The 17,761-nt window shown below is 35.1% G+C and overlaps 1 protein-coding gene across 1 annotated transcript; it reads right to left on the reverse strand.

The window, feature by feature from the left end:
- Positions 1-4,314: 4,314 nt before the first annotated feature.
- On the reverse strand, positions 4,315-15,226 carry LOC145567611 (protein SIEL-like). The gene is made up of 9 exons (XM_081626929.1): positions 14,472-15,226; positions 13,966-14,049; positions 12,023-12,256; positions 10,894-11,085; positions 8,518-8,658; positions 8,319-8,408; positions 7,284-7,500; positions 7,000-7,183; positions 4,315-5,264 (listed from the first exon to the last, which is right to left on the reverse strand). Exons 1-9 carry the CDS (start codon positions 15,114-15,116, stop codon positions 4,334-4,336), a joined length of 2,718 nt encoding a protein of 905 aa, XP_081483055.1. The 5' UTR covers positions 15,117-15,226; the 3' UTR covers positions 4,315-4,333.
- Between the last annotated feature and the right edge of the window lie 2,535 nt (positions 15,227-17,761).

A 17,761-nucleotide genomic window follows, 5' to 3' on the forward strand; every position in this document is an offset into this window, starting at 1 on the left:
TCAAAAAAAATTGAGCACAATACTTTACTCCGTAACACGAGTAATTAAAGAACATAAATGGGAATATTAAAGCAGGAAGGTTATTCTTTTCATTTGATTTTTCAAGTATTGGAGTAATTGACACTGTGTATAAGACTACTTGCAAGTTACTCGTACAACTTTTTGACCCAATGTTTGGGTGGAGAGCCTTTGCCCCTGCAAGTAGGGGTGTTCATAAATCGTCCGGACCGAAAAAATGGACCGGACCACCCCGGACCGGACCAGACCAAATTATTTGGTCCGGTCTTCGGGTCTTGAAATTCATTTTTTCAGTCTTCAGTCCGGTCCAAAACCCTATTAAAACCGGTCTTTTTTTTATTAAAAATATGCATGAAACCAGTCTTTTTTATAAGTTTTATTGTAATAAACATATAAAAAAAAAACGTAAAAATGATGTTAAAATATAGTTTTTCCTTTATTTTTTTTGTGTTTTCCATAACTTTATTAAAATTTAGTATTCTTTTTTAAAAAAATCTTAAATCGGTCCAAAGCAGTCCGGTCCGGGTTTTGGACCGATTCTTTCGATCCTAGCTTAATCGGTCCGGTCTTCGGTTCTTAAAATTCTAATTTTCGATCTTCGGTCCGGTCTTGGACCGATGAACAGCCCTACCTGCAAGAATAAGATCCCACTATGATTTTTAATTACAAATCCAAAAGCAAAGCTATTTTCACCTAATTTGAACCATCAGAGTTCAACTGGTGTCGTAAAAAAAAAAAATAATAGTTCAACTGGTGAAAATTTCTCGGGTCATATGGAAAGACCAATTCAGCAGTGCAAGCAGAATTCCAAGCTTGCCAAGAAACGCTCACCTGGGCATGTCAGAAAAATTTTGAGAGGGTAAAGATCTACACTGACTCTGCAACACTAGTGCATAGATTGCAGATACCTGATCAGGATATTGGACCCTTGTGGACAGTAAATAGGAAGCATGTTTCGGGGTTGTATTATTTGGAAGGTCAGGAGAGAACAAGTGGCTAGAGCCCACCTTCTAGCCAATAGTTGTAGAACTAACTTTATGTCCTTATGTAATCTTTAATTTCTTGTCAAAAAAATAAAATAAAATAAAATTCTCGGAGAGAAACCAAACCGTTTGAGTTGAATCTGGCAATTTTGGTTTACTTGGAGACTTGAAAGAACCATTGGGGTTATTTTTGTTGCTTATATCAACTTTTTAATTTTGATCCAATCGATTGTGAAGTTCTTGATTAGTATGCAGGTTGTACTACATTGAATAACTCATTTGTAAGTACGAAGTATTAACATTTTATTTTTTTTTTGAACAGGATATTAACGAATTTCTTATGTACCAAATAAGCCTCCATCTTATAAAAATATTTTCTGCCACATGTGACAGGTTTGCTGTTATGATGTTCCCAACCCATATACTAAATCAGGTTGATCAATTTGCCTTCCTAAGCATTAAAGGCAGTTATTGATAGCTGGTCTCGTGACCAGCCATTAATATATGGTCTAGCAGAAGATGACGTCACCCGTCCACCTACTCCACTATAAATATTGCATTTAAAACACTGATTTTTTTTTTTTTTTCATTTTCAAAAATCACAGTACCATTTTCTCTCTCTAAAACCACCCTCACTCTCTGTATTTTCTCCAAAAACCTCCATTATCAAAGCATAAAAGCTGTAAAAAAAAATAATGGATATCAAAGACGAAATTCAAGGCGTACTTAAAGAATTTGAAAGATAACCTCTACAGAAAAGGTAATTTTACAATTTGTTTCTAAACTTCATACTATTTATTATGTGTAAATTTTTTCAATTACAAACAAGCTTGTATGTCCATTCAAAAAAAAAAAAAAAAAAATTAAAAAAAAAAAAAAAAAAAAAAGAAGCTTGTAATTGACATATATTCCAATAATTTGTCAACTATATTTACAATTTTGGTTGATTTATTTGTGATTTTGAACATACTCAACTTGGTTTAATTAATTGCAATTTTGTGTTACATTTTGTTTAGAACAAAAAATTCAACATAAATGTCTAAATTAACAACAAGAAATGAATAAATTACAACAATAATTGATTTATTACTTACTATTTTATTTGATTCCAAAAAATTTGAAACCCTAACTTTTTTTGTTGAAGGATGCTCAATTCATGGTATCATTTGTTATATGTTCATAATTCGTGACATTGGTTGTTCATTTTCATATGATAGGATGTTCAGTCTATTAAATGTTCACTTTTATTTTGATTTTCATAATTATATTAACATGTTATTGGATGTTCATTGTTAGTAATTAAATGTTCATTTTTATTTGGTAGGATGTTCACTATGATAAATGTTCACTTTCATTCTGATTTCATATTTAAATTTACATGTTACGTTATAGGATTTTTTTTTTCTCAAAAATGTTCATTTTCATGAAATAAGATGTTCATAACACTGGTTGTTCATGTTCATTTGATAGGATGTTCATTCTAATAAATGTTCACTTCCATTTTGAATTTTCTTATTTATATTCACTTGTTATAGTATGTTCATTTTCATGCTATAGGATGTTCATTCTCAATATTTAAGTTGTATGTTCATTTTAGTTCTTTTTTCATATATCATCCATTTAATATGATTTGATCATAAAACTATGTATGTTCATTTATAATAAATATTATGTTCATTACCACTAATATTACATTTACTAATTGTACTATTATGCACCTTGCAACAATCACTACGACGTTGAATCCTTATATGTCAAAATTGTACTACAATTAATAGCAAAAGGAAAATTCAAGGTTGAAGATACAGATAATATGACAAACTGTAATTCACTTTGAATTTTCCAAATGTAATGGGCTAATGACTACTAGGCTAAAATTTTCTATGTAGAAATATGTCAATTTTTCATTTGATAAATAACTATATTATGTAATAATTTTTTAACTAATTCTTATTGAAAATAACTCAACTGACGTTAATGAATAGATCAAAATATATAATTCGACAATACCATTTGTATAAATAACATTTAAAATCATATATATATATATATATATATATATATATATATATATATATATATATATATGCGCTAACAAACGCCCCCGGGACGTTGAATAAGCATTTAAAATAGTACCAAAAGTGGTATAAATTTGGGAAAGTGTGACAAAATCACACGTCAATCGGTGTAATTAATGTTCATTTTAATTTGATCTTTTTACTTTTAACTAGCTTATTCAATGCCTCCGGGGCTTTCGTTAGTTTTTGCCTATATATATATATATGCAATATGTTCATTTCCAAATACGTAAATGTTCATTTATAAATTGGTAAATGTTCATTTTCAAATCAGTTAGCCAAAACTTCCTAAACAGGACAGAACGACGTCGTTTTGTGAAGGGATCAGCCAGTGGTAGGACTAGCTAAAAATTTGCGCATTAAGGGAGTTAATGTCTTCTGAAAAATGGGCATATAAAGAAAGGTGATTTACATCTTCTGTGTGATGACTAGTCATTATATATTTGACAGTGGAAGAAAATTGTAACCGTTACTTTTTAAAAGTCTCTCTTATTGGGAATTTGGGATTCCATCATTACAAATTGAGTTTGGGAATTTGGGAATTTGAGTTTTTTTAAACTTTGGAGGGAGATTAGTTCTCCATATCCATTCATATGAGACTTTTGTATTAAATGATGGGTCTTGATTAGAGCAAATAATTTGAGGATTTGGTCGTAAAATTGCCACTAGAAGTACAAAATAGTTTATTTTTAGATCTATTGGGATATGAATGTTGCAAATGACTTTAACTATACTGGGGAGACGGTTTGTTTCAATTTTAATGTATTCCATTGTGGTATTACAATTTATTCACATTTATCTTCACCAAAAAAATAATAATAATAATAATAATAATTATTCACATTTATAGTATGCGTTAATAATTTGTTGGATAGTAAAAAAAAGGGTAATGCTATATGTAGCCCTAAAGGTCATATATAAGCATTAAATACACTCTTGAAAATTGTATAAAATTAGAAATTCATAACAAAAACACGCGTATATCAGTGTAATTAGTGTTTATATATTTATGTTTTCTTAACTTTTTGCGATTTTCAAGTGTAAATTTAATGCTTATATGTAGCCCTTAGGACTATGTATAACATTTTCCTTAAAAGGTGAATTTTCCTCCACACACACACAAAAAAAAAAAAAAAAAAAAAAAAAAAAAAAAAAAAGGTGAATTGATTGAAAGTGAAAATAAGATATTATCATTTGCAGTGGAACAAGAAGGAAGCAACAATAAGAACAAAAAGGAACTTAAGGAGAAGCAATTTAACGTATCAAAAGATTATCAGCATTCAAATTTACAAAATAAGCTTCAATTTCCGGGCTAATGTAAGTCAGGGCATGTTTAGGGCCCCCATGACCTCTAACCAAATGCAAATCCTCAGACATACATTCCATACCCATACTAACCCTCAATGTGTAAGCAACTGTTTTTGGTGTTCTGTAAAATGGTGCGGTGAACTTGAACTTTTTGACCTCGTCAAGACCTCCATATTCTTCCATGTCTAAGAAAACAAACTCGGATACCTTGTCATCTAAGACAATCTTAAGCCATAATCTATGCTCATTAGTCACGTTATAGAGAGTAATGTCCAGGGGTATACTGACAGGCAATCCTGAGATGAAGCGCAAAGGACTTACTGAGTCAAAGCCAAGAACAACAAGCTCTGCACTAATGTGTCTGATTTCTTCAGTGAGTACCATGTCTTTGAGTATAAATAAGTCACGCAGTTTTTTCAACTGAAATTGATCACCAGTTGCATCAAGAGAGAAACTGCCATTGGATGATAGTTCTGCAAGTAGGTTCACAAAGTCCGAACATGCAATGGATTTTGCATCCCGTAAGTGGCACACCGAAGCAACCATAGTAGATAATTTCTGTAAGGTTTTGCAATGCATGCGAGAGCTTGAAAGTTGCAGCAGATAGTTGAGAAGCAACAACTCCATTATAATAAGCTCGACATCTTTACTCAACCCAATGAACCCGTATCTGATAACTAGAATCGCTTTGTCAAGTTTCCCAAGTAGCAAGCCCAAGTCGCCCAATTGATACAAATGACAATTTTTGGAAACCTCAAAGTGTCTCCATACCCTCGTGAGAAGCTTCACTATATGAATATATTGGAAGGCAAAAGCTACTGCACCAGCATATGCAAAAGAGCCAGGCCTTATAGCTGCAAGAGATTCTTTACAACACCTGAGAAAACACAAAGTTTGCCAAGTTCTCAATTCCAAGGGTGAGAGAGCAACAAACAGTCTAATATGCAATCACAAGGGTAAATTTGTGAACACCATACCACCTCCTCAAATACTTGATGCTAGAAAGTACAAAAAATGTGAACTTAGTTATTAGTGAGTGCCTGCTAATGCAAGTACAGGAATAACTTACAAGAGGAGCAAACTTGCCAAATATGCAACAGAGGAAAGAGCATGAACAGCAGAACTAGAAACTGCTTACAACAGCGTACAAAAAACCAAAAGTTAAGACAGGCTAATAAAGAAAACAAAACCATTGCAGAAGATTCACAAGAGTTCAGACACCACAAAATTACAAGGGTGCGATAAAGTCAATACATGCAAGCTATCCAAATCCTAGACAACAAGTGAACAAGTACAAAACCATTAATGACCATGGTGACTAATACCATTATCCCCATGCCTATAACATAGACCTAGAAAGTGGATACAATGGAAAAATGGATATTAAGATATGTGTGCCTTTTTTGTGGCTCATACCACTAGTCTATAAGTTCACATCATATAACAATTAAATGTTGGTATACACGAGAAATTTTAATTTTAATCCAAGAGTAATAAAAGGTTACAAAATGGCACAAAGCAATTGCCTTATTGATCTCCTTCGAACTCAAACAGTTGAGCTCAAAATGGCAGAGGTCATCTAAGTACACGTTCTCTTTACAAAAATTATTACTTGTCAGAACCAAACAAAATCAGACTGGATCAGATCAAATATTCAGACCAGATAACACTTCCATTAGTTCCATTTATTTATTACTATCTTTGTTTCGAAAGTTCACAACACTTTTGACTTTGGCATTACTCACAAATATCACCTTAACCATCGTACATATACATGTGGGGTCATCATAGATCGTCTTAATATGAAGTTTCAGAATATCAATCTTTTATAATATTTACAAATAAATTATTAGAGATATTAATGATCTATGTTTTACATTGACAAGCGTGAAAGAATACAGTGTCAAGAATTTTCATAAACGGGGGTAGTACAAGATATCTTTTATTGCATATTAATAAAAAAAATATGAAGATACTTGGAGATGAACCGAACAAGATCCCAAATTTATAATGTTTTTTCTTACAGCGTTGTAATAATATGGTCAAAGAATTAAGTCACACCAGATCACCAGACCAGACCTTAACAAAATCATATCTAAACACCCTATTTCAGGTGATGAGAGCATATACTAAGCTGATGAAAGGATCAATGATCATGCATATAATTAATTCCCTTTTCCCATCCCCCTCCCTCCCCCAGCCTACTATTTCACATACTACGTAAAAAAAAATAAAAAAAAATAAAAAAAATAAAAAAAATAAAAGACTAGCTTGCGTGAGAAATAATATAATCAACAGCAATACAAGGTCAAAAAAAGGCACAAGAGTGATCCCCTTCTGTTCACTTCTAAATCACACTTTCAAACTCAAAATGGCAAAATATACTCCCCACACCAATAAAAAATCTCTTATATGTTTCAACAATGATGCCAGTCTACTATTCTCCCTATCCTTTCTCATTTGATCCTGTTCTAAGGGTGTACTTGAAATAGTTTGTTTCCATCAGCATTCAATCCTGAACTATTTCCATCATACTAAGCTTGAATAGAAAGATCATACAGAACGAAAAGAGCTCAAAGAAACAAAAAGCACAAAGTTCCATCCTCACACACCTTAAAGCCTTAAACACTTCATTTGTATATCCACATTTTACCAGCGGCCATAACCTCTTCACCGTTGCAAGAACAATTTGCATTGCACTGAGGACATGCACAGGTGCTGCCTGCTGACATTTTGCAGCTGGAAGTACCTCTGGTTGAGCCCTGGTTTCAGACTGTACCTCAAATTGGTGCTCACCTATTTAACAAAATTAAAAAATTTAAAAAAAATAATTGACAAGGCATCACTTAGATTCTAAATTGGCCAATGTTCAAGCAAGTATGACAATTTGATATACCGCAGCAAGACAGGTAGGCCAAAAGGGAATCAATATCCAGAATATCACCAAGAGCATAAGCAATCCGCCCAAAGTATGCAGCTGCATACGAAAATATCCTTGGTGGAATTTGATGAATGTGCTCTTCGTGTTTGAGGGAAGCTGAAATAGCCAAAACCGACATTCCAGCAATTCTTGAACCATAACAGCCAGATTTTTCATCATTGGAAGGCTTAATCTGAAGGATACAGCACACTCTGTCAGAAAAGTAGTTGTGGTGTAAAATGATAGAAGAGAGTGAAGGGGAAAGCATCCTATACATAAGCCATGTGCAATGAATGATGAGAGCCAACAAGAGCACATCCGTAACAAGCAAAAAAAGAAGTATGGCAACACATCATCTTTATTGATGGAAAATATTACTTAAATACCAATTTTCACTTCTGTAAACACATGGTTATACACTCATTTATGATCCAGTGATCCACCAACCTACTACTTATGTCACAGATGATAACTTCTGGCCTTTTAATGTTGTATCCTGGACAAGAAGATAGACGAACAAACACAGCACTTCTAAGAGAATTTTTCAGCTAATACATCAGGCTTCAACTGAGACAGGATTAGTTTCCTCATCGAAGGCCAAAGTACCAAGATAAAATCCAATTACAGAATACCGGACAAGCGAGGAATGCATGGGCATAAGGTGGCTTTAGACAGGATTTAAAGAGGACATCAAACCTCAGCATAACTTACACCATCTTACACATAACCTCTACATAATTTCACCCGCCTTACATGCATCCACCAACCAAAAATCAAATACTTGTTTAAACAACTTATAAGAGAGAAGTTATGAAGTAACAGATTGTACACAGTAAAAAAGCAGTGACTTCACTTATTCGGTTTTTAATCAGTTCTGCTCAATTAAAATCAGATTCATTAGTAAACATATTCACTTCAGTGAGAATCAGGTGAAGAGAAAGGACCTAAATTTGATTAATTGTAGCACTATGTACAGAAGATAAGCATAAAGATGACTGAAAAAATGCTAACCTCATTATAATGGTCCTTGACAATCCTGACTGCAAATTTGCCATGATTTTGACCTATATTGAACAATGTACGGAAGATTTCAGCTTCACTCTGGAACATTACAGGAAACCCAATAAATTAAAAAAGAATGACAGGAAGATTAAACAATGAAGAATCAAATGAAGCAATACATAGTGTTAATATGACATGACTTAACAACCTTGGGATAGATGTCCAGACTTCTAAAGAGGCTTTCAACAGTTAATTTGGACACTTTCAGGTCAGGCAATTTAACTGATCCAAGCAAATCAAAGGCTCTGGATCTTATCTGGGAGTTCCTGTCAACAAGGGTACCAAGCACCTGCAATAAGGACAAAGGAGAGATTGTTTTAACTCTGAATTCCATAAATAACACAGCATAGCATATTGAGAAACACATGCAGATTATATAACTTAGTACAAGGAACAGGATATGCTGGCAAACAGAATATACATGCCAGAAAAGTTACATATGCAATAGAACACAAAATAATGAGATTAGCAACAAGCATAGCTGCATAGAGTGCCAATAACAAATAACTCTAGAACAAGCACAAAACAAAGCATTCATGCTAGAAACATTACACACAGTTCAGTCACCCTCCCCCCCACCGCAATAAAAATAAGATATCAATAGGCCAAGAAGAAGTAATCATTGTACAAAAAACGCTACGGGGTCTGGAATTAAAAAAATGACATTAGGAAGGTATGGTTTGGACATTGATTCTTATTAGTATGTTTGGTACATTTCAAAAATGAGTTCTGATTCCCAATTATGCTGTTTGGTTGAGCCATGACAGTAAAGGAACAATCATACTTTCTTCGTTCTTTTATTATTGCACCATAGAGGTTGGCACACTTTTTATTGGTAGTGGGAAAAGGGAAGAGAGAGAAGGGTAAAATTACAAAGTTATCCATGTAATGTAAGCATAAACTAAAGAATCAAGTGGCAAAAGTAAGGGTATATTGGGTATTTGTAGTGTGAACATAGATATTTTGTTTCCTAAAATAGAAATGGTGCAATATCTATGAAACTTGCTTAAAAGGCAAGTGGTGCAATAAATAAAAAACGGAGAAAGTATATGTTTCCTTAATTAAGTACTTCGTATATTATAAAAGAAAAAGGAAAACTGTCAAAATTCTAAATATAACTAAGTGTGTTTTTTTTTTTTTGGCCTTCCAGATCGAGTGCAGACAAATAACCGGGTCAGAGCACGAAATTTACGAATGGTGATTGAGAATGTAAACCAAGCCCAAGATCCAAGCCTACTACTTCCGGACCTTCGGTTATGGACTATATTTTTGTCAATCTGGCAGAACTATAAAGGTTTTTAGTGGTTACTTATCCAGTTATCCATAAAGAGAAGCTTTTTGCGTCAGAATTACTTTACCACTACTACAAAAGTCTTCTAGAAGTGAGGACTGGTTGCTAAAAAAACTAGTTAGCACAACTAGTTGATGAACAACAGCTGCTCACTGAAAGCTAAAAAAAGTTAGTTATATTAAATTTGTCCCACAAAACAAGTTGTTTGTTGGCACTAAGAATTCATTTACGCTATGTTTGGATAGAGGGAAATGGAGGGAAAGGAAGAGAAGAGAAATGGAGGGATGCATCCTCCCTTGTTTGGATATCTAATACAAGGAGGGAAGGAGAGGGAATTGGAAGGATCCATTTTCCTTCTACTTTTAATGAATCAAATCCCTCCATTGTTGAAGAGATTTGGAAGGAAAATGGAAGGTCTCCTTCTCCCTCCCCTCACCTCCCTTTCCGTTCCCTCTTTTTCCTTCCCCTCCCTTTCCCTTCACTATTGTTATCCAAACATAATGTTATTGTTTGATTCCGTTGAGAATAGGACCTTCGTTAGATGTAACTCCATGTCCATGCTTTGGTAAGAAAATAGTACATGATTTCCATATGATGGTTTACAAAATTGAAAAGTTGATATCATAAGCAGTAAACTTTAAGAACTTGTAGGGAACATTAGCTAGCTGCCTAGCTTTAATAACAAACTAAAATTTTGTGGAACTCCCTATAATATTTAGAGAGAAGGGTATTCACTATAAATTGCAAGACAGCGTAAATTGTTTATCAAGCTTGTTAATCCATGACCTCCACATTCAACTTTTGTAAACATCGTAATGTTACATTGTAAAAAACTTGAATCCTATAAAAAGCCCATGTACCAGAGAGCAAGCCTTTGCACCTTTTCATTGATAGGCTCAACCGCATACAAAAGGCGCACTCAGCCACTCAGGCACGCCTTAGCCCAGGCGTAAGGTGCAGCACCAGTAAAGTAAGACACTGTTTTGCGTCTAGTTTGCGCCATGCTGAAACTAGTGTTTTACCTATACCTACAGGTGCTGCACCTTACGCCTGGGCTAAGGTGCGCTTATTACATAAAAGGAGAGTAATATAATTTTAAACAAAAGAAAGTTATCTCAGAGCAATATACCTCATGTTAAAAAATAAATAAATAAATAAATAAATAAATAAATAAATAAATAAATAAAATTAAAAAAAAACCTAAAATGTTTATGGTAAGTATAAAAAGCATACCATATCTATATGTGCCTCTTTCATCACTACACATCCAGAAATTGCCATGCAATGGATTGTCTTTAAAGCCTCTAACCTGGCAATAACCGAGTCATCATTCAGAACATAGCTCAATATATTAACCGCATCAGGAGCAAATCGACCAGAGATGACACAAAGCATTTGCAAGGAGATACATGCAGCCCGTTGTACCTTCAGGATAGCCATACATATTACACAGGGTCAGCTAGTGGCATGATGGGAAACATATTTAACATCAGAATGTGCAGTCCCTCCATCCCAAACAATTGTCTTACAACCAATTCTACAACTTTTGATAAAATTGTTTGGGCAGTTTAAAATGGCCAAGTAATTTTGGGTGTAAAAAAAATAAAATAAAATAAAATAAAATAAAAAATAATAATAATAATAATAGTAGTAATAGTAATAGTAATAATAATAATAATAATAATAATAATAATAATAATAAATAAATAAATATGAAGTACAGTGAACAAAAACAAAAGGAAGCCATCAAAAATTGGCATTAATAAAACCTAAAATATATTCCCACTATTCCATTTTCATCACTGTTGTCTAAGACTGCACAATTTTTTTTTTTAAAAGCTGGTTATTGAAATTGAAATCAAGAGTGGCAATTTATAATGCATTTGTATATTAAATGAACATATAATTGTCCAGTTGAGAAACGTGTAATATGGAATGAAAAAAGTTACTCCTACCAAATCACAATATCTTCCACAGAGAAATGTCATGCTTTTTTATACAGCACAGTGATGAGTAGAGAGAGAGAGAACGACGAGGTATTTTTCCCAAACGGTAAGGAGAGAGAGAAAGAGGAAACCACTTGCTAGAAAAGGAATGCCAACTTTCATTTACCAAATCCAAAATGGGAAGCATTGAAGTTATTATTAAAGTAGGTAGTAGCTAAGAGGTCAGATAGCATGATATAAAGAGAGACACTAGTTTTTCATGGACGTTAATGCCTTTGTAACAATTGGTGAATAGAATATCATTTGGCTAGTCTACGCTCTAAAGTTTGTAAATGCATTAGTTTAAGATTAGCTTAAAAAAAACATGAAGTAATACAAATTACTGAATTAGAACACAACCAAAATTTTGCAATTACCTCACTGTATTCATCCTCTAGACCATGAATAAATGCACCAGCAGCAACACCAGCATGAATTTCATGTGATTTTGAGCTAAACAGAGCTAAGGATTGTTTCACTTTAATTGCTTCGTCAACCTTTTTGTTAAGGGTCTGCAACAAAATATCTTCAGATACACAAGTAATTTTTCCCAGGGCAGTAAAAGCCTCCACCCTGACTCCCACATTCATATCTCTGACCATAGAACATATCTGTGAAGCCAAACCAAGCAAAACTTTGTTAGCAGATCTATGAAGAAAGCAATTAATAGCAATTACAGGATGGCACCCAATCACCCACTAAAGACATAATGAGGAGATGAGTAGCATGATCACCACAAATACAAGGAAAAAAAAAAAAGCATTCCTCTACTCATTAGCCCACAACACAAACAACAATAGGCAAGGGCTGACTACATCACAGTGAGTCACAGCATCAGGCCAATGAGGCATCGGGGTGCCTTTGAAATAGATTTGTTGAAGATAGCAACATGGTGATTCATGTATTGCAACGTAAAACACATTTAAAGCAAAACAAAACCAAATTAGTTGAGATATAGAATGATACAGATCAGTTGAAACTTAAAATGCCTCAGTGATTAAACGTCCAACCATTTAAGCTTATTAAAATCATTAATCTGCTTTGTTTTAGTCCAGAGTTCAGGAGTTACAAATAGAAATGCTGTAGGGCACCATGTACATTAAGAACTCAGGGTAGAGTTCAACTTCCAAGACCAAATTACAGCCCCTCACTGTTTTTTCATCTCAAAGAAGCATCTCAACTAAAAATATAGGAAGTCAGGGTCCTATATCCCCAAAGTTCCAGCTTTATCAACCTAAGACATGTAGAGCACGTTTGGAAACTGATTCAATAAACCATTACCGTTTCCAAGTGTTTTGGTAATAAGGTTTGGGTAACAATCATCATTACCTAGGGATAATAGTTTCCACCTAGTTGTTACCTCTCTAAAACCTAAGGTATTAATTACCATTACCCTCCTCAAACACAAAAAATTTCCGGCTTCTCTCTCTCACTTCCAAAAATTTCATTTTCTCTCTCCTCAGCTCTCTAGCTCATTAATTGTTATCTTGCAAGTGATCCCTTTCACAAGAAGAAAGGGAGTTCAGTTTAAGTGATTCATTTGCACAATTAAACCAAACACATGAAAAGGCAAGAGTTTGATAGTTTATTTCCCCCTCTTAATTGTTTCCTTTCCATTCTGTTTTCAAAGTTCGTATCAAATGGCTCTGTAGCAGATACAGAACAAACTCAAACCAGATATAACAATTTTTGTTTCTTTTTATCTATAATTTGCAGCTATAGACTACTCTTGATAAGGCTTGTAGAGGGTTAAAGAACCTGTAGATCATTTATTTCAGAATCATTTGAAATTTTTTGATAAAAAGATGTGGATGAAAGGATAGAAAAATACATGTGTTTACAATCATAAGTGCGGAGAAATAGGTATTTCATGTCCCATTATGTAGATATACTCCTCATAAAAGTTATTGTTAAATAATCAAACATATATCCTATTTAGTCCAAGTTATTATGCAACTAACTTACAAATACAGAGGCTGGTAAATGGTTTTGATTAGCATCATAAACTCCTTCAAAGAAAGATACATAAAGTCGATAGCCAATCAAGCATAACAAATGAATATTGAAAGGCTTTTATAATAAAGAAATTCTCCTATGTCACACATTACTGCTGCACCAATCTATGCTGCAGCACTAGCAACAACAGAACACCCAAGTAAACATCACAAAGACTACCAAATTTCATATATATATATATATATATATATATATATATATATATATATATATATATATATATATATATATATATATATATATATATATATATATATATATATAATACAGCAAACATACATATTGAATTACTTAGGTCATGTACCAGCAAAAATACACCATCTGAACAGTCTCTCCTATCTTCTTCCTCTTCCTTAGATGCAGCAAGCATGCACCCCCATGTTCTTACCTGAAACATAGAAAAAAAAAGAAATAAATATATTATTCATGGGATTCAATCACTCCTAGTATTGTTAGTTGTCACTATACCCCCTCCCTTCTTCGTTGTGGCAACCAGTGTCCGAACTGCTGAAAATGCTGAAAACATCTACCACACACGAAAAGTCGAAAACCCACCTGAATTATGCTCTCTTTCTTTCAATTCTCCACAACTTACTTAATGGCTCCTAATTTACCACATTTTAACCAATATATGAATATTGTGAGTCTTGCACCTAATTATGAAAGTGTATTTTTAGAAGCGAATCTAACGGTCCCACATTACTATTATTCCAACTTATAAATCACAAAAGACGATCAAATGAGTGTGTGAATAGAATAAAATGTCAAACTATCACGATTAATAAAAAAACGGAGGAAGTAATAACTCACTGCATGAAGAGCAGCCAAGCGAACATAATCATGTTGATCAAGAAGAAGCTCAACGGCGCGAAAATAACACCCTTCAACGATCCCGGAATCCTCAACCACAACCCCAGAATCACAAACACCGACCAACCCCTCCAACGCAGCTTGACGAACACAAGGGTAAGGATCCTTAGTAAACCCTAACATAACCGGCAGCAACAAATTGGGAGGAATCGATAACTTCATCACATTATTCAAAACCCAAACCCGAGCCGAAACAGACGGGCGGAAGCACAGAGAAATGACAAGGCTGTGATCGAGGGAGTCGGCGGCGGAGAGTGAGACGAGAAGAGAGAGTGCGGCGGCGGCGGTGATGGCGGAGGAAGTGGGGTCGGAGAGGAGGGAGGTGGTGAGGGAGGGGAGAGTGGAGGAGAGAGAAGAGGAGAAGGGAGGGTGGTGGAGATGGAGGGAGTGGAGGAGAGAGAAAATGTGGTGGTTGGGAAGGACGGAAGGGAAGTTGGTTAAGGTTTCGAGGATGGCGGAGATGGTGGAAGGTGTGGTTGAGGGGTTGGTGATGAGGGTTTGGAGTTGTGAGAGGAGTTGCAGAGAGAGGGTGTTAGTGTTGGTGGTGAGGTTTCTCTGGGTTTCCCGCCATAGTTGTTGCTCCATTTTTGGTCACTGGATTAGTGGATTAGCAGTTCATCTTGTTTTAGAGGCAAAACGCTAAAACGCCTGAGATTTTCAAAGCGTTTTTCACCAGTACTCGCTTTTTTTTTTTCGTCATAGAACTCGAATTAAGGCAATAATGTATTGTTAGAGTGCTACAGGAGTCTATTTTTCAAGAATTTCAACCCAATTATAATTGGGAAAATTCACTTTAATAATCTCAAGTATGGGCGATTTACTTTTTAATAATCTCAAATAAGGTTTATTAACTAATAATCCCAACTATGATATGTGTTTGCCTCCAATAGTCCCAACCGGTCAACACCAAGGCAATGACCTATTATAACAAGTTACCATGACACGTGTCAATACGTGATTGGTCCAAAATTTAAAATAAAAAGTAAAAAAAAATTAAAAAAAAAAACCTAATTGTTGCCTACCTTAACCTCCACCACCCTAACTCCTAACCTACACCGCACCAACTAACCAATATCGCCATCCCCTGCTATCTCCAAATCCAAGCAGCAGCCCAGACTTCATACATCACCATCACCATCGCTGCACTAACCAATAGAGCACAACCCTGCTCCACCTCGCAGCCGCTACACACATCAAACCACCACCACCATCCATCTCCACCTCTCGCCACCAATTCGCGTAATTATGCCACCAATTAGCTCCATCGCATCATCACAGCAACAACATAGCAGCGGCAACCCCAACTCCAACCACCAATAGAGCAGCTACAGCCGCAACTCCAGCCACCAACACAGCAGCGGCAGCCGCAACTTCAGCCACCAGGAACAACACAACAGCCACAACTTTCCCTAATTGCGACCGGCGGTGGTGAGACGACGATGTTGTGTCCGGCTTGTTGTGGAGATGAAATTGGAGTCTCCTCCGATTGAATGATGTCGTTGCCATTGTTGATGAGGAGAGAGAAATTGAGAGAGTTGAATTAGGGTTTGGGATTGTGAGTAAAGAACGTTGATTGGGGAAAGGTGGGTGGATGATTTTGGGGATCGGGGAGGGCTGGGTGGGTGGTCTATGAAGTCGGGGATGGGTGGTAGAGGCCGGTCGGCCGGTTTTGTGGTATAGGGGGTTTGCCGGCCGGTTCCCGGCGAGATTAGAGGGTGGGGAAAGGGTTACGGCGAGGTTAGGGGGTGGGGAAAGGGTGGCTAGAACTTGGGTTTTTTTCTTTTGATCATTCATGTGTTGATACGTGGCGATTAAAAAAAAAAAAAAAACTATTTCAGCATGTCATTTGTCATTGGGACCATTGGAGGCAAAGTGATCCCATAGTTAGGATTATTAGATAATAAGCTTTGGTTGGGATTCTTAGAAGTAAATTGTCCATAGTTAGGATTATTAAAGTGTATTTTTTCATTAGAATTTGGTAAATATCATTTGTAGATCTTAAGATATGACCGAAATGGGTGTTGGTTTTGGATCGCGTTTAGTGTTTTAATCATATTTTCTCTTTTTTTAAATCGAAATTGGGCTTATGATATATCTATAGATATTTTATTGCAAGGGCTATCCATCGATGTATGATTTTGCATAAAAATTATGAATCAAGAAAATTATATTTGCTCTGTTTCGAGTTGCGATTATGAGAATAAGAAATTGGGTTAAGATTTGTGGATATCGCACTTATTGTTATATTTCATAATATTGTTCAATATCAAATAAGATTTTTATCAATGACCTTGCATAATAATTACCTAAAATGACAATGTTTAGTTATAAAACTGGACATTATATCATTATTACCCCTAAACCCTAACCCTAACTTTATGGAGCCATGGGCGTGCCTCGATAGGATTGTAAGGAGTCCGTTGTGGCACACCTGCGCCAAATCGAGAAACTCAAGCACTAAGTTTTTATGTTGTGGGTCATGGACGAGTCCTGCATAGCACGTTCATGCCTTGGTGAATTTGGTTGATTATAAATCGGTTTGCACTCTGGGGTTGTTCTTTATCCGTGGGATATATTTTTTCTATTCTTTGTAGCACTATATATTACTCCTTAGGGGTATTTCTTAGCCTTTGTGATATTCATTGCAAATGGAATTCATCAAGATCAATTAAGTTTTTCCTCTCACCTGTCTATGGATGTAGCCAACACATCGTTAGTGAACCACAAACATTTGTGTGTTATTATTTTGCATTTATTATTTGTTCTATCCACACCCGCTGCAACAAGATCATATTGGTTTTTGCAGCACAATTGTTGATATTAATGGGTAAGAGGAGTAAAAAAATTGGGAGATGAAATTGATAGTGAACCAACCCATGACTTTGATAACTACATGTTGATTATAAATACCGTACAATGGGTCATTATCAATTCAATCTAAAGGGGAGAGTATAAAGGTGATAAGGAAAATAACACGTCAACAAAGCTTTCACTCTACCTTACACGTTGAATGGAGGAAACTTAGACACGGCGAAAATGGTGATGTCGGTGGAAGGTTCAATGGACGAAGCTTGGACACCATGAAGATGGTGGTGAGTTGTGGTGTCAGTGGAAGGTTCAGTGTAAGAAGCTTGGAGTTAACAAACGATATTTTCAGGTAGTTTTCCATTAAAGTTGACTTAGCAACTGAGGTAGACAAAATGTGAACTAACGTTTTAATATTGTTGCAC

Source organism: Chenopodium album, chromosome 11 (assembly GCF_948465745.1).
Source record: "Chenopodium album chromosome 11, dcCheAlbu1.1, whole genome shotgun sequence".
Lineage (NCBI taxonomy): Eukaryota > Viridiplantae > Streptophyta > Magnoliopsida > Caryophyllales > Amaranthaceae > Chenopodium > Chenopodium album.

Coding starts and splice junctions, on each gene's coding strand:
- LOC145567611 (XM_081626929.1), bottom strand. CDS start 15,116: ATGGAGCAACAACTATGGCGGGAAACCCAGAGAAACCTCACCACCAAC. Junction 11,086..12,022: donor TAGAGGATGAATACAGTGAG/GTAATTGCAAAA, acceptor GCTATCCTGAAG/GTACAACGGGCTGCATGTAT. Junction 7,501..8,318: donor TCAAGGACCATTATAATGAG/GTTAGCATTTTT, acceptor TGTATCCTTCAG/ATTAAGCCTTCCAATGATGA.